At 46.7% G+C, this 23,745-nt stretch overlaps 2 protein-coding genes across 4 annotated transcripts; one reads left to right on the top strand and one right to left on the bottom strand.

The window, feature by feature from the left end:
• Nucleotides 1-681: 681 nt before the first annotated feature.
• BCL9 (B-cell CLL/lymphoma 9) lies at nucleotides 682-13,502 on the top strand. The gene is made up of 7 exons (XM_010567250.1): nucleotides 682-837; nucleotides 2,419-2,735; nucleotides 3,659-3,848; nucleotides 4,357-4,456; nucleotides 4,883-7,112; nucleotides 9,705-9,965; nucleotides 11,306-13,502. The coding sequence occupies exons 1-7, from the start codon at nucleotides 785-787 to the stop codon at nucleotides 12,421-12,423; spliced, it is 4,269 nt and encodes a 1,422-aa protein (XP_010565552.1). The 5' UTR covers nucleotides 682-784; the 3' UTR covers nucleotides 12,424-13,502.
• A 2,307-nt stretch (nucleotides 13,503-15,809) lies between these two features.
• Nucleotides 15,810-22,756, bottom strand: ACP6 (acid phosphatase 6, lysophosphatidic). 3 transcript variants are annotated; one of them, XR_774305.1, is made up of 6 exons: nucleotides 22,532-22,661; nucleotides 21,708-21,808; nucleotides 20,257-20,352; nucleotides 19,898-20,063; nucleotides 17,470-17,689; nucleotides 15,810-16,580 (listed from the first exon to the last, which is right to left on the bottom strand). XR_774305.1 is itself a non-coding variant. In XM_010567249.1 (5 exons), exons 1-5 carry the CDS (start codon nucleotides 22,595-22,597, stop codon nucleotides 17,597-17,599), a joined length of 522 nt encoding a protein of 173 aa, XP_010565551.1. In that variant the 5' UTR covers nucleotides 22,598-22,661; the 3' UTR covers nucleotides 17,412-17,596. The 3 variants fall into 3 exon arrangements, 2 of the variants coding, with proteins under 2 accessions (XP_010565551.1, XP_010565550.1); XM_010567249.1 differs by lacking the exon at nucleotides 15,810-16,580 and having other exon boundaries at nucleotides 17,412-17,689; XM_010567248.1 differs by lacking the exons at nucleotides 15,810-16,580; nucleotides 17,470-17,689 and adding an exon at nucleotides 19,419-19,594 and having other exon boundaries at nucleotides 22,532-22,756.
• Between the last annotated feature and the right edge of the window lie 989 nt (nucleotides 22,757-23,745).

Raw genomic sequence — 23,745 nt, 5'->3', positions numbered from 1 at the left:
GGAAGGCATTTTATTTGATTTTATGTCCCTCCCTTTGTGCAACCCTTAGCACACATCATTGAACATATGTCTAGTTATATTGGACCAAGGAGACAAAAGATTTGAGCAGAGTTTATGTTCTTAAGAAATATCAGATTACAGCCACTCACAGGGGAATTCTGGATAGCTAAGTCATGTTGGGGATTTGTAATTTTGGCTTACTACTGACTTGCTGTGAGGTGTCTTCAAGCTGAACACAGATGCGGAATCAAAGTGTCCAGATATGAGGGAGGGGCTTCCCTGTTTTGTTGACTCCAGAGTGATTTGCTTTGGGTGAAGGGAAGATGGCCACACTGCCTGTAAACTGAGTGGCCAGTCAGGGCTGCCTCTGGTTTGAAATACACAGCTGTACTGAGCCATCTGAAAGCTCTTCTCCTGTGTCTTCTCAGTAATAGGGGAAGAACTGCCATTTACTGCTTTACACCAGACACATCTGCTTGGAAAGTTCCTCACTGGCTTTCTGTTCTCTTCTTGTGGGGTGGTTTTAACAGTGTGCCCTGGAGATGCGAGACTTCCCCTGGGCAGCAGGAGGCAAACGTCTAGAGAATGCTGGAGCTGCAGGAGGGAAGCGCCCAGTGCAAAACCAGAGAGGAGCAAAGAGAAAAAAGGCAAGCAGACAGCCAGCATTGAGAGAAGCAGGTGGCAGAAAGTGCTTTGACGCTGCCTCTGGCGGCACACTCCCCAGAGGAACTTGACGAGAGTCCATCTGCGTGCGTGTGAGACTGTGAGCTCAGGATTTCTGTCAATGCATTCCAGTAACCCCAAAGTGAGGAACTCCCCATCAGGCAACACGCAGAGGTAAGGAGAAAAGCCTGCAGTCAGCTGCTCTGGATTGGTGCATGATGCTGTCCCTGCTCTGCTGCAGGATTAGCCAAGGACTGGTGCATGTGACTTGCTGGTCCTCCTCTGTGCTCCCATCAGACCCACCAAGTACCTGAGTGCTGGCTGCACAGTGCTGATGAGCCTCCATGTTTGCTAGGCTTAGGGTGAGCTGAAAGCTGTAAACCTGTGAGGTGTGGATTCTCCATTCCTTGTGCCCTTCTCCCTCCCATCAGGTGTTTGAATAGGCTGTAGGAGAGTAAACATGCTGTTTCTATCTGTTTTTTGTTTCTTTCTTCCCCCTCTCCTAATTATCTGTTTCCCCGAGGGGTAGTTGGGCAGCAGAAGGTCTCTCTGTACCTTCACACAAAATGCTTCCTCTGTATTATTGGCCTGAATGGTCTGGAGAACTGATCAGCTGTGCACTGAGATCCTCTGCATCATTCACCTGCCAGTGCAGCAGGTCAGCATCTCTCCTCTGCTAATTTGGAAGGGGAAAAATATGGAAGCAAAACAGTGTCCAGGGATTTAAAATGGTCTGATTGACAGCATTCTCAAGTTTGATTATTTACTCCTAGAGGTCATCTGGAGCTTAAGAGTAATTCAGAGGGAATGCCTCTGGGTCAGATGTCTGTCCAAAGGAGGAAACAGCTTGTGTGAGTCCCATAGTGAGGATCCTAGCAAGCACTGCATGCTGGAAATGGTAGTGATGATGGGAAAACACAATGCAGAAGATCTGATAGCAACAGAGTAACTGGAGGGTGAAGAGAAAGAAAGGGGTGGCTAATATGTCTGTAAAACCCAGAGGAGCAAAATATTTTTAGGATGCAATTTGCTGAATGGAAGAGGGAAAGAAAGACTCTGAATTTCCTTTGGCAAATGAAAGAAGCTTCATCTGCCCCATTTTGCAGGAGTGCGCAGGGAGATGGTATCCTTCTCATTCCTTATTCGGAGGCAGGTTGTAGCTGGTTTAATTGTTTTCACGGTCAGAGGTTTGTGTTTTCCTGGCAGCTCGCCCCAATGTATGATGAATGCTGCAGTAATGCTGGGTTTTCCTTGTGTTCCCTGTAGAACTGGATAGGGAGGTGCAAGGGAGGGGGCGGGGGGGGGTGTCTGCTCTGATTAGAGCTGCAGTGTATAGTTGGGGTCCAGGAGAGTGGTGAGGTGAACTTTATTGTGCCTTGTTTGTTTACTCTGAGCTGGTCTTGGTGCGAGGCGCTTCTCTGTGCACATAGAAACCGTTGTCTTTATTGACAGAAGCCCCAGAGGTAGGTCCTCATGTGACAGCAGTTCCTGGGATCTGGCAGGTCTGTAGCTTGCCCTGGTGCCTTCTTTAGCAATGAGATCCCATCTTGGATAATAACCCTTTCAGGGCATGTTCAAAAAAGCAACTGCATGACTCTAAGCTTGCAGGCATTTTTTATTTGTCAGCAATTGTCTTAGCTTGCAAAGGTGGCAGTGGTTATTTCTGCTTCTCTCTAATCTGTTCCTACAGGGTTGAATGAATCAACGGTGTGATTTGTCACTTTTTTCTTTTTCTTTTTTTTGCTCTGTCCCCAGCAGCCCCAAATCAAAGCAGGAGGTGATGGTCCGTCCCCCTACAGTGATGTCCCCATCTGGCAACCCCCAGCTGGATTCCAAATTTTCCAACCAGGGAAAACAAGGGGGCTCTACCAGCCAATCCCAGCCCTCTCCCTGTGACCCCAAAAGTGGAGGTCACCCCCCCAAAGTGCTCCCTGGCCCAGGTGGGAGCATGGGGCTGAAGAACGGGGCTGGAAATGGTGCCAAGGGGAAGGGGAAGAGAGAGAGGAGCATTTCGGCAGATTCCTTTGAACAGAGGGAAGCTGGGACTCCTAATGATGACCCTGAAATCAAAGGTATGTTTGCTAGGATTTGTGCGCAAGTGTAGCCAATTAGTCTGAGTCCTCTGTGAGATGGAGAATTGCTATGCAAGTGTTAGCGAAACATTTATTTGTCTGGGGTTCTGTAAGTTCCAGCTAGTGAAGTCTAAAGGTCTTGAGAGCAGGTGAAGAGGAGAGGTTGTCATAGCTGGTATCGGTAAATGTCCCGTTCATGCTCAGTTAAAGTGCAGACCTGACTCTGGTGGGAAAGTTTCTTTGTAACTCTGAAACTTTCCCAGATGATTTGAAAGTATAAATGCAACCTGTTGGTTTCCTTTTGGCCTTTGGCCTTTCAGGAACTGCTCTGTTGTAACTGAGGTTTTAAACAATATGCAAGCCTGTTTTGTCAACACAGATACATAACCCATAGCACCCTGACTGGTAACACAAACCCGAGAGTTGGGATTTCTGTGTTCTGTTCCTGGCTCCAACATTGCCTCTGTGAGGCAGTACAAAACAGACTATATGTGCAGTTGTCCATCTTTCCTTTGTTGTCCATTTTACTAGGTCACCTGGCTAAGGTGGCTGAAGGAAGAAAAAAAAAAGTAAAGTTTTGCACAGGGTGTTCTCCTTGGGTGCAGACATATTTATATTTGTTCATTGTAGCGTGTCATTTTCCTGCTACTCTGTGTGGCCTCTAGAGAATTCAAAGGGATCAGCTCTTGGAACTGCCACTTGCCTTGGAAAGGGACAAGATGAGCTTTCTCCCAGTGGTGCCTGAAGGGCAGCATGGCATTAGAGGGAAGATGCATGGTGTAATAGAAGAAATGCCTTTAGTAGTGCTTGAGAGAGAAATGGGAAATTTCAGAGAAGGAAAATCTCTGATCAGTTTCCAGAAATGGTTTCCAAAGAGCTCCCAAGGTAGAGATTCCTCTCTTTTCTTCTTTCTCCCTTTCCAGACTGCAATTCTGCTGATCATGTGAAATCCCAGGAGTCTCAGCACACACCACACTCCATGACTTCTTCAAACGCTTCAGCCCCAAGGTCTTCCACACCTTCCCATGGCCTGACTGCTGCTTTGGAGCCAGCAAGTGGGCAGAAGACTCCATCCAAAGTGGTTTACGTCTTTTCTACTGAGATGGCCAACAAGTAGGTAGATGCTTGAATGTCTTCAGGGAGCAGGGCTTATATTTGTGCTTCCTTTTTAAAAGATGCTCAAGTGCACTTTCTCCCATCAAGTGTGTTCTTGTAGCAAAAAGTCGTTACTTGTTTTGGGGATGCTGAAGGGGCTGGAGTGGAGAATGTCACTACCTCTTGCCCTCTGAGAAGTGATTATTTATTCCTCCAAGGTATGTGTGTTGGATGTTTTTGGGTTTGGTTTTGGTTTTTTTGGTTGGTTTTTTTTTTGCAAATGCTGGTAGATGCTGTTTTGCAATCCATGCAGTGAGTAGCAGCCAGGATGGCTTAAACTGAGACATGAACCCTGAATGCTGATGAGCTTGTAGGTGTAAGCATTTTTCTTTTGCTACTCATCTAGAGTGAAATATGTGTGGTTAAGACTTTCTCCCTTCTGCCAGCTGAAGGATAGAAGGGAGGGTTGTTAAGAAAAATTGGTTCGTAGCTTCAACTGGATATGTGCGTCTGTCTGTCTTTGCAGGGCTGCAGAAGCTGTGCTGAAAGGACAGGTGGAAACCATCGTGTCCTTTCATATCCAGAACATCTCAAACAGCAAGGCGGAACGAAACACTGTACCCTTGGTAGGGAATACCTGCATGAGGGTGGGTAAATGTGCTTGTTTGTGTGTGGTTCAGAGAGATGGGTGATTATTTACAGCCTGAAATAAGTTTTAGGGTGGAAAAGAGAAAGACAGTTGTTGTTCTAGCCTTCTGCAAATGTCTTGGATCATCCAAAGAAGAGCTTAAGTCTTGCAACGTTTGGGTAGTGTATTTCCAACCTATGGCTCATGCAGAGCTAGCACAGAAGCAAGGGGTACCTGCTGTAATGCTTAAGCAAAATAGGTTTCTGCATGGCCAAGATGCTGCTCTGTAATCGCTGCATGAGGGCTACCCTTCCTTGCAAAGTGTGGGCTGATGGGGTTGAGACAGGACGTTTCATTTGCACTGCTGCTTGTTTGACATGGCTGTAAGAAAAGTGAGTGATTAGTGTGTGGCTTTCTCTTGCAGAACCCCCAGATCACTGCCCTTCGGACTGAACCCAAGCCCCTGCCGCAGCCCCAGCCCCCCACTGCCCAGGATCAGAACCCTCCCCAGAACGCTAAAATGCAGCCGACTCCACCCGTGTCAGCGCCAGTATCCAAATCCACTGGCCCCCCATGTCCCATAGATCAGGACAGTCCCGGCGTGGAAAGCAAAGTCATGTCTGTGGGCAGCCCTGCCAACTCTACCCCATTGCAGACAGAAGGATTTGGGCAGAGTTCGACCCCCAATAATCGAGCAGTTAGCCCAGTTTCCCAAGGTAGCAATAGCTCTGCTGCAGACCCCAAAGGTCCTCCCCAGCAGGTGTCTGGTGGGGACCCATCCAATTTGGGTGAGAATCCAGATGGACTGTCACAGGAGCAGCTGGAGCATCGAGAGCGCTCATTGCAGACCCTGAGAGACATACAGCGCATGCTCTTCCCTGATGAGAAAGAGTTTGCGGGAGGGCAAAGTGGGGGGCCACCCTCAAATGCTGGGGTGCTGGATGGTCCCCAAAAGAAACCTGAAGGGCCAATACAGGCCATGATGGCTCAATCCCAAAGTTTAGGCAAAGGGTCAGGGTCTCGGACAGATGGAGGGGCTCCATTTGGCCCTCAAGGACACAGGGACATGCCTTTTTCCCCAGATGAAATGGGGCCACCACCAATGAACTCTCAGTCAGGACCCATAGGCCCAGACCACCTGGACCACATGACTCCTGAGCAGGTGGCCTGGCTCAAGCTGCAGCAGGAGTTTTACGAGGAGAAGAGAAGAAAGCAAGAGCAGGTGGTTGTGCAGCAGTGTTCACTGCAGGACATGATGGTCCATCAGCACGGGCCTCGTGGGGTGGTCCGAGGCCCTCCCCCTCCCTACCAGATGACCCCTGGGGAGGGCTGGGGGCCTGGGGGTCCAGAGCCCTTCCCTGAAGGCATGAACATGTCGCATTCTCTGCCCCCCAGGGGCATGGCCCCTCATCCCAACATGCCTGGGAGCCAGATGCGCCTGCCTGGTTTTGCAGGAATGATGAACCCTGATATGGAGGGCCCCAGCGTCCCGAATCCTGCCTCCCGGCCTGGGCTTTCGGGAGTTAGTTGGCCAGATGATGTGCCAAAAATCCCAGATGGCCGAAACTTCCCTCCTGGCCAGGGTGTCTTCAGTGGCCCTGGCCGAGGGGAGCGGTTCCCCAATCCACAGGGCCTGCCCGAAGAGCTCTATCAGCAGCAGCTGGCTGAGAAACAGATGGGCCTCCCTCCTGGCCTGAACATGGAAGGCATCAGGCCTGGCATGGAGATAAACAGAATGATGCCCTCCCAGAGACACATGGAGCCTGGGAACAACCCCATCTTCCCTCGCATGCCAGTGGAAGGGCCGATGAGCCCCTCCAGGGGGGACTTCCCGAAAGGAATACCCCCACAAATAGCCTCTAGCAGAGAGCTGGAGTTTGGGATGGGCCCTGGCAGCATGAAGGGGGACATGGGCATGAATGTCAGCATGGGCTCCAACCCACCCCTGGTCCCTCAGAAGCTGAGGGACGCAGGAGTTGGGCCGGAAGAGATGATGAAACTGCGCCCCGGTGTCTCGGAGATGCTCTCCTCTCAGCAGAAAATGGTGCCGCTGCCATTTGGGGAGCATCCGCAGCAAGAGTATGGCATGGGTCCCAGGCCTTTCCTTCCCATGTCTCAGGGCCCAGGAGTCGGTCTCCGAAATCTCAGAGAACAGATTGGGCCTGACCAAAGGACTAACAACCGGCTCAGCCACATGCCGCCACTACCTCTCAATCCCACCAGTAACCCTAATAGCCTCAACACAGCTCCCCCTGCGCAGCGCAGCCTCGGCCGCAAGCCCTTGGATATCTCTGCAGCTGGTCAGGTGCATTCGCCAGGGATCAACCCCCTGAAATCCCCCACGATGCGCCAGGTCCAGTCTCCCATGATGGGGTCTCCCTCGGGGAACCTCAAGTCCCCTCAGACGCCCTCCCAGCTGGCAGGAATGCTTGCGGGCCCCACTGCCGCAGCTGCTGCTGCCTCCATTAAGTCTCCCCCTGTCTTGGGGTCTGCTGCTGCTTCTCCTGTCCACCTCAAGTCTCCGTCTCTCCCCGCACCTTCTCCCGGATGGACTTCATCTCCAAAGCCTCCTTTGCAGAGCCCTGGGATTCCCCCGAACCACAAGGCATCTCTCACCATGTCTTCTCCAGCCATGCTGGGGAACGTGGAGTCGGGTGAGTGCCGCCTCTGCTAGCCACATTTGGCTCTTTGGTTTGCATCGCATTACCCTGAGGTGTGCAGCAAGGAGAGGGAGGAGGTTTCTTGCAGAGTGGCAGAAGCTAGACAGCGCTTTGCCTGTGTGAGGGAGGCTGTGCCGAGGGTCTGGTGGGTGGCTATGCGAGTGGAGCACAAGCGCTTTTCTTCTTCCCGCTGTATTTGTGGGTTTGCACCACGCCTCCCATGTGTCAAGATGAGGGCTGGTCACTCAGAGGACATGAAAGTAAAAGGGTGGGGTCAAGAGGTGTGAAAAGATGTGGGGTGTTGATGGGAGAGATATCTCCTCAGAGGGGTTTTTGGCTGTTCTGCCATAGGTCCTGGTGATTGTAGCTTTGTGGAGAAGATCCTGCTGATGTTATGGAAACGCTTTGAGATAAAAGGCTCCTACAAAGACATACTGAGCATAGATAGCCAGTTCTGTATCTGGGTATGGTTCAGGCATGGTTAGTGCTTGATAGGTTTACCGCCACGGGCAGGGAGGAGTGCTAACATTTGTTCAGGCCTCAACCATTTTGGAGAGAGCTAAACACCACCGTATGTAGCGTTCAGTAGCGTGCTGGAGCTGTGCCGTGGCTGGGACCCCGGGGTGCAGATGCTGGCACTGCCCTCTCTGCTCCCGAACGTCTCCGGGCTGTTGGTGGCACGCCTCCGCCCTCTCCTTCCTGCTCCCAAAGCCTCCCGGAGCTCGCCCCGCAGCACGTTCGCCCCTCTGTCCCCGGGAAGGTCTCCTGGCCGGCAGAGGAGCCGTTTGCCCACGTTGCCCTCTAGTGCTGCTGCGGGAAACAGCGCGGTGGCCGGGACGTGCCTGCCGGGGCCGGGGGACCGGCGGTGGCGGGGAGGGTAGCACCTCACACCAGCTGCCGGGATTGCTGGCCGGGTCTCTGTGCTCGGGGGGAGAGCCTGGATGTTGGTGTCCGTCGTGGCTGCTGAGGGCACGGCCTGAGCCCAAGTACCGACAAGTCAGAACCGATTGCTTTAGTCTGTGCTTAAGGTTGTGCTTAACGAATGCATTTACACGCAGCTCTTCCAAAGCATAAATGTTTTGGCATCGCAGGATTTTTGTATTCTCTATTCTCCTTTCCTTTTTCTGGGCGGGGGGGCTGAGGAATGAGCAGTCAATTTTCAGTGACAGTACAACTTCGGTTTAGCATCCTTCCTTCGCATGTGGTCTGGGTGGCATGAAATTCATCGGTGAAGAACAAAGGAGATTGGTAGTACGGTTCAGTTATTTCTAGTTTTGGGAGAGCAAAGGATGATGTTAAGCTGGAAAGCTGCCCATCAGAGAAAGACCTGGGGGTGCTGGTTGACAGCCGGCTGAATATGAGCCAGCAGTGTACCCAGGTGGGCAAGACAACCAACAGCATCCTGGCCTGTATCAGAAATAGTGTGGCCAGCAGGAGCAGGGAGGTGGTTGTTCCCCTGTACTCGGCACTGGTGAAGCCGCACCTCGAGTACTGTGTTCAGTTTTGGGCCCCTCACTACAGGAAAGACATTGAGGTGCTGGAGCGTGTCCGGAGAAGGGCAACAAAGCTGGTGACGGATCTGGAGCACAAGTCTTATGAGGAGCCGCTGAGGGAACTGGGGCTGTTTAGTCTAGAGAAAAGGAGGCTGAGGGGAGACCTTATCGCTCTCTACAACTACCTGAAGGGGGGTTGCTGGTCTCTTCTGTCAGGTGGCTGGAGATAGGACAAGAGGAAATGGCCTCAAGTTGCTGCAGGGGAGGTTTAGGTTGGATATTAGAAAAAATTTCTTTACTGAGAGGGTTGTCAGACATTGGAATAGGCTGCCCAGGGAAGTGGTTGAGTCACAATCCCTGGAGGTGTTCAAAAAGCGTGTAGACAAGGCACTCCAGAACATGGTTTAGTGGGCACGGATTATGGTTGGACTCAATGATCTTGAAGGTCTTTTCCAACCTAAATGATTCTATGATTCTAATAGGTGCAGAGAACACTTCCTTAACTGGAATGAGCAGTAAATATGTGTACATAAAACCTGAAATGAAACATAAACGGGGAGTTTTACTTGTAGCTGCATCAGCAGCTAGTCAGAAATCTGCTCGCATGTCTCAGCATAATATCTGCTACAGCTTTCGTTCTGCTGCCTGTGCCTTTTGTGCTTGTTTGCCTCCTAAAGAAAAAGGGAAAGGAGTTACAGTTGACATTTGGTGGGTGCAAGAACAATTAATTGACTATAGATTTTGATTTTTATGGCTAGACCTGGTACCTAAGTCTATCTTCAGTGTATGGAAGTTGAATAGTAGGATTTTCAGATTTACCTGATAATTCTTCATGTGGATTTGTAGAGGCTCAAGATAGTTCCAGTAGAAGTGCAGAATGAAGGATAACAAATGTTAACCATCTTAACCAATAGGCTTATTTTTCTGATTACCTTTCACTGGCATTGACTGCATTAGTCAGATGGTCTCTTGCAATAAAAGGGATTTCTAGTTTTTGAGCTTTCTAGGAGAAAAGGGTGAGATTTAAGGAGAAAAATAAGAAGGAAAAAAAATTAAAGTCTCTTTCTTTCTCTCTCTTTCTTTTTTTCCTAAGGTGGTCCACCTCCTTCCACAGTCAGCCAGTCTGCTCCTGTGACTCTCCCTGGAAATCTTCCCTCTAGCAGTCCTTACACAATGCCACCAGAGCCGACCCTCTCCCAGAATCCCCTCTCCATTATGATGTCCAGGATGTCCAAATTTGCCATGCCCAGCTCTACACCGCTCTATCATGATGCCATCAAAACTGTGGCCAGCTCAGATGATGACTCCCCTCCAGCACGTTCCCCAAACTTGCCACCTATGAACAGTGTACCAGGTAAGAAACTCAAAGAAATATAAACCCAAACTATTAGGCAATACAGTGAGGGTGATTTTTATGGAAGCTTTATCAAATGAAGATGGTGAGAGAGAAAAACCTTGAAGAATGTATAGCCATGGGTTGTTTTTGAGGAAGACAGTCACAATTCTCTGAAATGAGGGGATAGAAATTCTTGCAACCAGTTTTTTCTGTCCAGAAGGTGTCTAATCTGGAAAACCCTTATGTATGGGAGAGATTTCCACTCAGGCAGACTGGAATTACTTGTGTGAGTGAAGGCTGCTCATGAGAATAAGGGTCAGACCTACAACGTGTTATCCAGAGGAAACCATTCTTCCCCTGTCTTAAGGCAGTGTCATAGAAGCTTCACAGGTTGTTTGGTTTTTTTGTGTTTTTTTTGTTTTTTTTTTTTTTTTTAGACTAAATCCTCTGGTCTTTTCCTGGGTTTTGTGGATTGCCTTTGTTAAAGAAGAGATGTTAGAGTGCTTTCTCAAAACATACATCTTTTCATATAGGAAATGTGTAATGGCAGGCAACCTCAGCTAGGACTGAAGGAAAGTGTCCTGGTCTCTACCTGAGAGAGTTAAAGGAAAAGTAAAATAAAAAAATATCCTTTTGGGCTGTCTTGTGGATGAGCATGTTTATCTAAGTCCAATGCCTGCTGATAGCTTAATGTTTGTGGGTACATATTTAATACAACAGTAGGCTGTAGCCCCTCTACCCAATTGAATTAACATAGTTGAAAGAGGGGATGAGTGGATGTTTCATGACAGTGGCAATTGGTAATGAATTCTCCATGAGTTTACCTGTAGCTTTGCTGTCTGTTTCACGCAGTAATGATCAGAGTGGCTGAATATACCTCGGGAAGCTGGCTAATTGAGTAAGTTAATGATGACAGCTCATTAACCTCATTGATCGCTGCCTCCTAGTCTTAGGAGGGTTACCTGATTTATCGCCTCTTGCGTTTTGAAAGGAGATTCAGTCACTTCCCAGTGGACAAGTGTCCATATGCTGATAATCTGTCACAGACGTGTTTGTTACTGCCTGTGTCATCTAGACTGCCAGAAAAGTAGGAAAGGTGTGGGTTGGACTGAGATCCTACTTAGAGACCAGGCTTTAGTCACTTTTTGATAGGGCAGTGACAAGCCTAGGGAGGCAGCTGTGCAGGTGGCATCCATTTTCTGATTAAAATAACATTTTCCAGAGCCACTACTGAAGTTTTTTTTACTAGCACGAAATTTTTTGTGTGTGTGTGCGGACTTCGTAACCTGCAGAATGCTCTCTGATAGCTTTATTATTATTGGCTGTTATCTAAATGTGATTCCTTATTTCTTCCCTAGGAATGGGCATTAATTCTCAGAATCCTCGAATTTCAGGTCCAAACCCAGTGGGTCCAATGCCAACCCTTAGCCCAATGGGAATGACCCAGCCTCTTTCCCATAACAACCAGATGCCCTCTCCAAATGCTATGGGACCCAATATACCTCCTCATGGGGTCCCCGTGGGACCCGGCCTGATGTCACACAACCCAATGATGGGGCATGGTTCCCAGGAGTCTCCAATGGTACCTCAAGGACGCCTGGGCTTCCCACAGGCGTTCCCTCCCGTACAGTCCCCTCCGCAGCAGGTGCCATTTCCACACAACGGGCCCAGCGGTGGACAAGGCAACTTCCCAGCAGGAATGGGCTTCCACGGAGAAGGACCTCTGGGGCGTCCTACCAACCTGCCCCAAAGTTCGACAGATCCAGCACTTTGCAAGACTGGAGGCCCTGGCGGTCCAGACTCCTTCACTGTTCTTGGAAACAATATGCCTTCGGTTTTCACTGATCCAGAGCTGCAGGAGGTGATCCGTCCTGGAGCCACAGGAATACCTGAGTTTGACCTGTCCAGGATTATCCCATCGGAGAAGCCTAGCCAGACACTACAGTATTTCCCTCGTGGGGAGGTGCCAGGCCGCAAGCAGCCGCAGGGTCCTGGGCCTGGGTTCTCCCACATGCAGGGGATGATAGGAGAGCAGACCCCAAGGATGGGACTAACATTGCCTGGCATGGGGGGCCCCGGGCCGGTGGGAACTCCGGATATCCCTCTTGGGACGGCTCCATCCATGCCAGGTCATAACCCGATGAGACCACCTGCCTTCCTGCAGCAAGGCATGATGGGGCCGCACCACCGCATGATGTCACCAGCACAAACGGCGATGCCTGGCCAGCCCGCGCTAATGAGTAACCCCGTGGCCGCCGTGGGCATGATCCCAGGCAAGGACCGAGCCCCTGCAGGGCTGTACAGCCACCCGGGCCCTGTAGGGTCACCTGGTATGATGATGTCAATGCAGGGCATGATGGGACCCCAACAAAACATCATGATTCCCCCCCAGATGAGGCCCCGAGGTATGGCTGCTGATGTTGGCATGGGAGGATTTAGCCAAGGCCCTGGAAACCCAGGGAACATGATGTTTTAAGCTGCTACCATAAGACTGGATGTTCTGATCCTTGTCAAGATGAGATTCCAAGTCCTGAGGGCTTTTTTGGGAGCTTCAGGAGTACAGTTTGGCCATGCAATAGGTGAAAAGAGACCAGAGGACGCTTTGGGAAATCTCGAATGTATGGAATTACCTGAAAAAAAAAATACTCATTTTAACAGGTTGTTTTTTTTTTTAAGATTTATTTTTTAAAAATTATTTTTGTGGACTTGGGTATCCTGTGACGGCACCTGCTTTGAGAATCTGTAGCTGTATTTTGAGAATTGCCATTTGTCACAAGTTGCACCATTCTCTGTATGTTTACGTCCTTTGGACTGGCTTCTCCCAGGACTCTTGGTTATTTTTGGGGTTTTTTGTGTACTGTACTATATTGTAAAAGGGATTTTAGCAGAGACTTTAGTCTTTGGGGTGAGAGGAGAATGGGATTCTAGGCTGTTTACTTTAGGTGGAGAATCCATCTTCAGAACTTCGGACTATTTTCCTTCAACTCCAATGTATAGAAAAACCAAACTACGACCTCAGAGCAGAGTATTAATGAAAAGCACAAAAAGGAACTTAAGTTCAGTGAGGGGAATCTTTTAAAAGAAATAAATAATAAGTTAAGGACATATTTTTCAAATTATGGCGTGCTGTCCAGCACCTTCTGTCTCTCCCTCCCACTCTTTATTAAATAGGCTTCTCTCTCTCTCTCTCTTTCTCCGTCCCCCTTCTGTCTTCTCCTATGGCAGCTGCAATACATTGTGTTATTTTGGGGAGTAAATCTAGGAGAGCCTCTCCTCACGTGGGGACTCTTCCCACTTTTAGGAAGGGGCTGGACTTGGACACTGTTACATGCTACAGTAGTCTCTCTCACTGTTTCCTATTCTCCTTTTCTTAGAAACCCCAAGTGATTTTATTAATGTGGGAGTGGAACAGACACTAAAAGTTACCCAGGAATTTTTTTGTGTTTTTTTTTTTTTCTCCCCAGCGTAAAACGTTCTGTGTAACCTCCATTAAATTTGGTACAAAACCACTCGCCAGGGCTGTGGTGTCAGAAAAATAAAATATATTGTTTCTTACAAAAATGAACTGTCGTCTTTATCCAGTCCTGTGTTTCTATGTACATCAGACAGCTGGCCAGATGACTTTTGCTCTTCCACATGATCACAGCCAGCCTAGAGGCCAGATGGGGGTAAGCTTTGGCAGCTCCTAAAAGTCTGGTCTATAGGCAGCTGCATGCTTCTTGCAAGGCACTTCTGTTTGCTTAATCCTGAACTGAGCTTGTTTTTCCTCGAGTGAGGTCTTATTTCAGAATGTCCCAGGGATGATAGTTACAGTCTTTCTTCCTCAATTTGTTGAGGGTCAAGGAATAGATGAAACTTGTCTCTGTCACGTCTTTCTGGTGATTGCAGCAGTACAAGGTACGTGGTTTTAAGCTTTCCCTAAGCAGCGGTGTCTGTCTGCTGAGCGCCAGCGTCCAGTGCTGTGTGGGGCCCTGGGGTTGTGTGTCCCCCTGGGGGCTTTGGATTGGGTAGGGTCTCTGACTGCCAGCGCTCAGAGGCTGAGATAGTGGGGAAAAGATGAACTTAAATAAAGGTAAGAGAGAAATCGTCAGTGAGCAGATTTTTATCACGACAACCCTGCTGGGTAAATTGTTGCTTTGCTGCAGTTTTCATCGATTGCTTCCTAATCCCCTGTCTTTTCAAACTTGCCTTTTGAGAGAATTTCAGCAAGAAGGTTTTATGGTTTTGTCTATGAGGAGTGAAAGACTGGATGCTGAAACACAGATTAGGAGTTGAGCCCCGCTCCTGGAGAAGACCGGGATGAACCAGATGTGGATCTGTAGGGCAGGGTGTGGGCTCTGTGGCTGTCTGCTTTCTGGTCCCCCAGCACTGTATATGGAGTGTGTTATCTCTGTTCTTCCTTCCACTTACTGTTACTTGAGATTATTTCAATGAGCAGTTTCCTCAAAGGGCTGGCTATTAGTGTGAAACTTCATGTGGAGAATGAGTATCTTTAATATGCTTGTGGTGAGAGTTTTTCAGAGTTAACTGGTCCTTAACAGGTGGATAAAGAATTGCTGTCGGTGGCTGGCTTACCAAAGAAGTTTCATTGGTAGTGTTACAAAATGAGTGAAGCCATGCACTGTTGGAGGCACGCAAGCCTCAGAGCCTTCTGTTGCCTGCTTCCAAATTCACCTTTGTGCTGTCATGCAAATTTACAATGATTTTGGGTGAGAATTACTCTTTTGACAAAGTGTAGGATGTATGTTGTGGTGCTTCCCTCTAACAAGACAAGCAGCATGCCTGAAGCACGGGCTTGTCAAGATTTTGGAAAGAGCTGACAATGACACAGTATGTGTTATTTCTGTAGAGCGGAGTTACCTCTTCTTTAAATGATTGCAGAGCTCCCTTTTGAGGATCTTGCATGGGAATTGTCACAGTGCAACCTTTTTAAGTGTTGCCACTTCTGCCATGACTCCTGACTGTTTTTACCATGTTGAACAAAGCAAGCTTCTTTACTGACAAAGAAATAACCTGGAGGGTTTGGGGCTTTTTTTTTTTTTTTTATTAACATCCTTTCTCAGTGCCTTCTATGCCTGTTGAGGTTATTTTGAATAGTAAAGGATTTCAGGTGACTGCAACTTATTCTAGAAAAATTAGCATAGGGGATTCACTGTTTCAAAGCCACTTGGTAGTGAAAGGATACATTTTAAAGATGCTGGATAATTAAAGTTCCTTCTGTGTCTGTCTAACTGAAGATGCTGGCATTTGGTATCTTAACAAGATTTTTCCTACAGAAAATGCAGAAGATGTGGATTCTCCTGTGTCCATGTAGGTGCACTTAACCTCAGTGACGTTGCCTGGTTTGCAGCAGCTGATGGCCAAGGGATGCTAATGCCTTGGCTGGCTCTGGTCAGAGAAATGACTCAATAGATGTAGGCCGAACTTCTTTGTTTTGCTCTGATTCTACTTCTCCCCTTTTTGCTTTGCAATGAAAAAGCTTTCTAGCTGCCAGCTTTGCAAATTCACCTTGGGATCTCTAAGTCAGGCTCTGTTCTTTCCTGCTTATTTATAATCAATAGTAACTGTGACTCAGCTCTGGTAGTCATGGTGCAGTTGAAGATGGAAAGTGGGGTTGCCATTTTTAGTTTTCTTCCCCTCCCCCTCTTTTTTTTTTTTTTTTAAACCTTCAAATCATCCTCCTCCACCTTTGTTTGAAAGAATGAAATAGACTTTATTCATACATGCTTGGCTGCTCTTCCTCTCTAGTAACATGGGAGGAAACAGTCTGCTGTTCAAATTATCTCATCCCAGATGGCTGCGCAGCCGGAGTGCGGAGAGACTTAAAAGGTAAACCCAGCAGATGGTGAACTTCTGAAACGCAAAGTAATGCGCCTGCTAAATCAAAAGTTTAAAATATTTGAAATCTGTTTGTTTTAAAGTAGTAGACTGTTGCAAACAGGTCATCTGTGAAGTACACTGACAGTTTTAAGCACTGTCCAAATAAACTGAAGCTTTGTACCTGTATCATGGGCTAGCTAATCTACCAAAGAACATGACAAGCCAGCCTTATGAGTTTAGTCCTGACACTTCCTAGTGGTATCTGATGGGTAACATTTCAGAAGACAGATCAGTATGTGGAGATCTAATCTGCATCAGTCTTGGTTGGGATTTGAATGCTGGTGGTGCTTCTGGTACAATCCATGTATCCTGACTTAGAGTAGATGTGGGTGCCTGACTCTTCCTGAGGGTAAGTGTGAATCCTAAACACACTTCCTAGACTGTTGGAACACAGCATGTGTTGTGCCAGTGTTGGGACTATTACAATTATGGTAGACATGGCTTAATTTTGTGGTGCTTGGTATGCTGACCATCTACTGTGCTGGTTTTCATTCTGGTGGCAGAAAAGGCCATGTTTCATTGGTTGTGCTCTTCTGCACTCATGATGGTGAATGCTTTCCTCGTGCAGCCTTGGCAGGCTGTTGGCTGAAACCTGTTCTCTATTTTGATACTTCTCGAGCAGAAATGATCTATGTTTGATATAGGCCTGTATTTAGTAGAGCGCACTTCACTCTATCGATTGGTAGTAATTCTTAACCTAAAAAAGGTAAGTTGTCTTGCATATCTGCTGTGTCATCTTTCTGGCAAGGTGGCCTTTAATGGGAAGATCTTTCAGTTTTTAGCCAGTCCATGTAGTTTCCAGTCGTTTCTGTTAATGCTGTTTGTTGTGGTAGATATGTAACACCTAGCTTTATCATGCTCTTTCCTGATAATGCGCTTTAACTTTAAGCAGAGTGTTCTTCAGGCCTTAAAAAGACACAGACTGCTAGCTTTATGATGTTGGGTTTATTGACAAATATACCAAGCTCACTATCCTCTTGATCTCCTTTTGATTTTCAACCAGCAAACCTTTTGTGCTGAGAGATGTAGGTCTTCATGACTCATTACGTGCTCAGGTTTTAAGCTTACGATTGATTTTGTTTGAGTCGGAGCATGAGGCAGGAAAGAAAAGTGATGCTGTTTTGTCTGGGATACTAGAAACTTTAAAAGATGTTTTACATGAGGAGAAAACAAAACCCTAAACTTGACATCTTTCCTGCCAATTATGTACTATACTAACATTGCCTTAAATGAAACATACTATACAAGGATAGGTTTGCAATGCAAAATGGAGGAAAAAAAAAAGTCTTTTAGGCTTAAGTTGAGCAACCTGCGTTGACTACATTGGACTACAATAGCAAGGGAGGCAGACTAATTTGGGTTAGCAGCTCCAGCTCAAGTTTGAGGCAACTTGAGATTGAACTTGTTAGCTGCTCATGTCAGCAGTTCTCATATTAACAGCCCAGGGTAAGAAAGTTTTTGGGTTTCTTTTTCTGTCCCCTGGGATTTTTTGTCTTTCCCATTTCTTGCAAAGAGCCAGCCTATTCATGTAAATGCACTGGTTCCTTGGGAAGTTTTTGATTTCTGGAAATTTTTATTCCATGTTTTCAGAAATGCCACAGCTCTTCCATGCTGTGTTTGCAGTTCAGCACTTCCCACTTACCTGTGTCCTTTAGTCTTAAAACTCTTCCACTGCCCCACCAATCCTCTTCTGCAATCATTATTTACACTGGTTGAGGTCAGAAATAACTCCTCCTTCATACTGTGGGCCACAACTACCATGGAGTCGCTCAGTGGGATGAGACCAATGGATGGCCCAACCACTTCTGCACCAAGGGGGAATGGTAAAGCCGGAGCGGGGCACAGAGGGCACTGCAGAAGCCCTGTAAGAGACAATTATGAAGTAACCTGTTCCCAGGGGAGGCTTCTTCCTAGCCACTGCTAAGAAGCTGGCCTGTTTTTCTGAGGTCTTCTGCTGTTACTGAATGTATGTTACCCTGCTTAGTGTGATATGATTATTTTAATGGTGTGAATGCAGTGCCCTTTAACAATCTTAGGTGCACTAGGACAGCTCATGCTGCCAAGTTCTGTGGGTCTTGACCGTGTTGCAATTTTTAACCTGGTTGCTGGTCAGTTTTGCTGGGAGATGCTCCTAGCTCTTGTTTAGGAGAAGGTATGTGAATTCCCCCTTTGTCTACTGGTATGGCCAGAGATTCCGATACTGTTCCCTGATACCCCTTTCCTAAGCAGTCCATGCCTCACAAATAACTTGCAATCGTATGCCTAATGTTTCCATTGCTGTTCTCCAAATACTTTACACTGTGCGTTGAGAGCTTGATTAGAGCAGAACATGCTGTTCTTAAGCAAGGGTAGGCCATTGATTTTTATATAATGGCATTATGGTTTTAGGCTGTATAAAAACTTGATGGAAAATAACAATGGTTTGTTTGCTTTTTTGACAGCTTCTAATAGCAGTGCAGTGAGACCTCCAGCAATGTATTTAGTATTCAAATCATTCTGTTCACTGTGCATGGTGTCAACATGTAATTGTGGTGGGGGCAGGCTAATGAAAGAGTAGAGGTAAATCCAGCCCACGCTTCTCAGAGAGAAGGTACTGCAGTGCCTCCAGTCACATATCTGTCAATGACTTACATTAACATCACTGCAGTCTGTTTTCACTAAGTGATAAGGGGTAATGCAGAACCAAAACTGCAGGGCCATTTTAATAAGTGGTCCCCCTACTTTAGCCTTTACATATCCCAAAGAAAGGTCAGGATCCAAGTTTTATTTACTGATTGAAAAATGGGGATTTTGGCAACAATAGTGATCCTGAGTACTGTCTTACAGGAAAAAGTGTCATCATCTCAGCTAGAAGTACTTCTGTTCGCTATGCTGTGGTGTATTCCTGTTTCAGCAAGTACAAAACAGATGCAACGCTGCCCAGCGTAGCAGCTCCCCAGACTTCCTTTTTTAAAGCACATTAAGCAGAGTTCACTAAGAGTGCATGTTCTTGTACTTGGCCCACTGTGGTTGTTTTGCATGTTCACAGCAGAATTTCCATAATTACAGGAGTGCAGTGAAGAGGTTTGGAGGCTTTCTGTCCCTTTGGAGAGGTTTTGTGTGTACAGAAATGCCCTCAAGAAGATGGGGTAGCTAAATGCTATGCAATTTGGGAGGTTCATCTCTCTGCAGAGCAACCCTCCAACATGACAAAAGAAAGGGAGAGGCATAGCAGCTTCTGCAGTTCACCATACATAAAAGCAATTGTTATGTCAAAGCTCTCAAGTCTGGTAGCACAGAGGAAGCTTGGGCTTCATCCCATAGTCCCAGCATATGAGGAACAGGTATGTTTTCTCTCATATTCCTGAAGCAGCAGGGCAATTTAAAAAGGTCTCTTCTCTCCCTTGCCATTTTCAGCCTCTCTGTGCTTTTGTGTGGCTACCTCAGAAGTGAACTTGAGCCATTCTGTTACACAGCTTCTTTCATCTTGCTGCTAACACTGAAAAGTGACACTGTGCCACCCTGTGTCTGTTAGGAAAAAGTCCCCTCATCTAAAATACCTTTAGAATATGGAAGGCTGGCAGGAATATAAAGAAAAATAGTCAAAGATTGTGACAATAAACTAATTTTAATTTAAGACAACTTAATCATGAGGCAGTTTGCTGATTCTCCTCCATTTGTGAGCACAGGTTATTGTACTCCTCTGGACTGACTGAGTACTGTGAAAGAACTTCTAGAAATTCTTTGAGTGGGCAGAGACCTGCTCTACATCCTTTCACCACTTGCTCCTGCAGAGGCAAAGAGACAAAATCACAGATCTCGTGCATTGCCAAAGCCCTTTTTTGCTGATACTGATGCATTCTGTGGCAGGAAAATATGCTAGTCGAGGCAAAGACAGAGAGGCAGAGGTTCAAAGTCTTTGCCTAAACTCACACTAGATCAATAGCCAGATATCTTGGCTACCATGGATGTGCTGTAGGTGTCTTACTCTGTTATCTGGCTTGATGGCATGCTCGGAACAAGTCTTCCTTCACAGCTCTACATGCATGCATGCCAAAACCAAAAGCCCAGGATTTGTACAAGGGGCTTACCTCTCCATGGTAAGACATGCGAACAAACCACTCTTTGGACTGCCGGTGCTCATACAGTTCCAGGGTCACATCTGCAGCATAAGGTGGCCACTTGTGATCAAAGGTGCCCAGTGCCACCAGGACAGGAATAAGGGTAACGTCATGAGAAGCATAGAGAATGAGTTTTCTGATAAAAAGGGAAAAAAACCCCAAACCTAAAATGTTGGCTGTGCTCCTCCACAGATAGCCAGTAGCACTCATGCTTTTTCTAGCAGAGAAGCACTCATTCTCTTTGCCCCACACATTCAACATCTTTCTGAACCAGCTTTTCACACTAACAGCAAGCCAGAATTTGTAACAATTAGAGATCTGCCCTGTACCTGGCCTTTTCAGCTGGAGATGAGGGATCTACTGCTTCTGTAATGTTCTTCTGTAAGGTATAGAAAAGGAGACCAACACTCATCTGAAGAACTTCTCTATAAAAGAAGCAGAAATAAATCTACTAGGTTTTAAACTTTCAAATTAAATAATTTGGAACAAACACCTGGGAACCTGCATTTCTCTTACAAATTGATAACATATATTGGGTGTAGCTAAGAACTATTAAATGTAATTCCTATGGTCACTTTTTATTTTGGCACTTGGCACTTGCATGGTCACCACAGATTTTAATGTGATTGCAGAATGTGTGTGTGTGGGTGTTAACAAGCAGTCTCATGAGGTATGGCCCACATAAAGGGAAATCTAGAAACTCCTTGATGTTTTCTATGCTATTTTGTTCCCTGTGTTGTGATTTTTGAATGCATGCTTTTCACCTAGGGAAGATGACTGCAGCTGACTGCAAAACAGCAACTGAAGTGATTGGGCCCTTTGGTGGGAAGGGGAGGGGTGGTATTTGAGAAGGTGGCGGCTATATTTAAAAATTAGTTTTTATCCCTGTATTGAACAAAGAGGAGACCTTTAGACAACTTATGGTGTGAAGAAACTCCCTCTACCTAACGAATGCATCCATGGAAATGGAGGATGAGTGTGACTGTGGCTCTCCTGGGTGTTGTGGGAGTGGGGGAAATCAGTCTTTCAGTACCTGAGATCCCTAACACAAGTTAAGGAAAAGGCTGAGGACAACTGCCCTAACAGAAAAGGCAGTCTTATACCACCACCTGAGAAGAGCTGGTGAATATGGCAGCTGCAAATGGATCTGAAAGGAAAACAGCTGCTAGGCTAGCAACTCAGCCACCTTTACAAATAATTGTGGAGGAGGCAATTAACTGCATGTAGCAGCAGATTCTTTTGCAAGTAGTTACATGTGTGCAGGGCCTGGCATCACCTTTTCCACTAGCACCAACACTTCTCAGCCCAGTTGTGCAGGTGCCATCCCTGGGATAAACTTCCCAGGTTGGAATTCAGATTGTAGTTGTGCATCTGCAAGGGCAGCCTCACCTGTGCAGCCTCAGGGTTCAGGCTAGAAGCATCTCCTATTCTTTTCTGCTTTTGCCTTTGACACAGGTTAACTTAAACAGGCGTGGCAACTGAGGCATTCATTGCCTACCTCAGTGGCTAACTCTCTCCATGACTGTCAGCAAAACAGGATGTAAGCCCACATCTTGGCCTCCTCAGTGTGGACTCCTTTTTCCTAGCTCATGTCCCTGACTCAAGGCACTGGACTGAGATGGCTAAAGCACAAACCTCATGAGGGAGCAGTAGCCTCTGGTGGGGGAATACAGCAGATCAGAAAGGACTTCTACCTGCTGCAGTAAGCTGGTGCAGCTCATACACCCTGAGTAAACCTAAGACAGCCCCTAAGGCTGGAGGCATGGGTACAGGTAATCACCTTGAACCATCTTCCAGAAGGAAAAGCAGTGAGTCAACAGATCGACGCTCAACTGTCTGCTGAAAGTTCTTCAGCACAGGACAGCTTGGCAAATTGTGCACCTGGAAGGAGAAGATGTAGCATAACAATAGGGTTTGTCCCTTTCTGAACACAGCCTGAAGACACATGGATGACTGCCTGTAGAAAACAGCTGTTCATGTAACAGCATTTGTGCTACAGTATTCTACTATGGTGTTCATGTGAGGAGTTCTAGGAGGTTTTAAATATACAGACTTGCTCTGTCCACCAAAACGATGGATGTTTCTTCTTGAGGATACATTTCTGTGTGAAGGGAGTATCATGCCTTGAGCTATTCAACTGACAGCCAGACCAATTACCATTAGCTCCAGCAAAAAAGAGGTACTAAGAGGGGTACAAATACGCCCAGCTCCCTCGCAGTAACAGAAGCAATCTGGCTCATGGGTAGTATGCTGGAACCCGGATTAAGATGACTCTCTTATGTGCTGGCTGCCAAAGGAGGATAAGCACTTTGTAATGGGGTAAGCAAGGCCCAACTGCTCTCTTAGCTGTACTTCATTACCCTTAAAAGAGATACTGGATTTCAAGGTAAGAACATAAATACTGGAGGTGAGTCTTCATCATTCCTAGAGCAAGGCTGACTCCACATCTTGTTTTTTAAAAAGGCCACGCTATTTCTGGATTGCACAGAAAGGTACTGGGGTATCCACTGGTATCAGTGGGTGTTGGCACTCCGTGATTTCCTCCATATGCATGGTAAAGGGATGTTTCTTTCTGTGACAGTGCAACGGAACCGCTCAGCTCACCTGCTCAGCAAGAATGTTATCAAGGAGGAGAAAAAAGTCCACAGACTTATCGCCTTCAATACCCATCTTCTCCTTAATAGTTTTCAAGTCGTCAGAGATACCTGGCTGTTGCAGAGCATTCTTCAACTTACGCCTGTCAGGGAATTAAGAAAACAACCCAAAAACTTTTCACACATCAGACTTTCTGTCTTTTGGTGTTTTTTTTTTTCATGACCCCAGCCCAGTGGTGTTGTCTTACATCATTGAGGGGTAGAAGAGATGCACCACAGGATACTGAGGGATTCTTGATATTGGGAGTCTAAGCTGCAGAGTGGACGGACGCTGTGTCTAGATGTCAAGGATCAGAGCTGGCTATCTGCACTTACAGAGGTGAGGGAAAAAAATTAAGATGAGGTGTGAACACCTCAGAACTGGTTCCCATAAGCAAGGGCTGTGTATCAGTTAACAGATCTGGTCATACTGGAACAGCACAAGTCTGTGTCTTCAGGGAGCAGCCATTACCTGCCTCATGAAAGAAAAAAGGGTAGAAACTTTGAACTGGTTGTTGTATGGTGTGGGAAAAGGGAAACACCTAGATACTCACTTGCAGCTTAAACTCACCTCTCACTTTGTTAGAAGCCATTTGTCTCTTTACACTGTTTAAAATTTTATTTTGAAAAGTTTAGCTGAGAATATCTATGCTGGCCATGTACTTCAAGCAAAATATTTTGCATAGGTTTTGTTTTCTCTGACCCTGATCTGTTGGGGAGGAGGTGGGAAAAGTTTTTTAAGCTTGCCTTTTATTTTTTTAGGAACAGCTCTAGTTTCTGTTTGAAATCAAATATGCTGGAAGTTCTAGGTTAGGTAGCCTGTAAGCTGAGGCAGTGCTGCTTACTGCAGCTTAAAAAAAATTCCACCTTGATGTGGTCACAAAATGTGCTCATTTGGTGGGCTGAGGGGGAGGGAGCAGAAGAACTTGCAGTTTACTCCCTTTTCGGACAGTTGATGTTACTAAAGGAGGCTGAATGTACGGCTTCTATGGGCTGTCACCTCACCACTGTCAAGAGCAATCCTTTGCCTGCAGAGTCAAGCATTATATAATGAGCTTTTGCAAGTGAATTCTGACAACTCTTGAATTTTGGACAAAAATATGCTAATGTATGATCCAACCAAACTGTAATACATTTGCCTCTCTTGTTCAGTTTCCACCCCATGCCCAACCTGGCACAGGCATT

This window comes from Haliaeetus leucocephalus, unplaced genomic scaffold (genome assembly GCF_000737465.1).
Source record: "Haliaeetus leucocephalus isolate CR32 unplaced genomic scaffold, Haliaeetus_leucocephalus-4.0 Scaffold228, whole genome shotgun sequence".
Taxonomy (NCBI): Eukaryota; Metazoa; Chordata; class Aves; order Accipitriformes; family Accipitridae; genus Haliaeetus; species Haliaeetus leucocephalus.
This window is presented reverse-complemented; position numbering and strand designations above follow the sequence as displayed.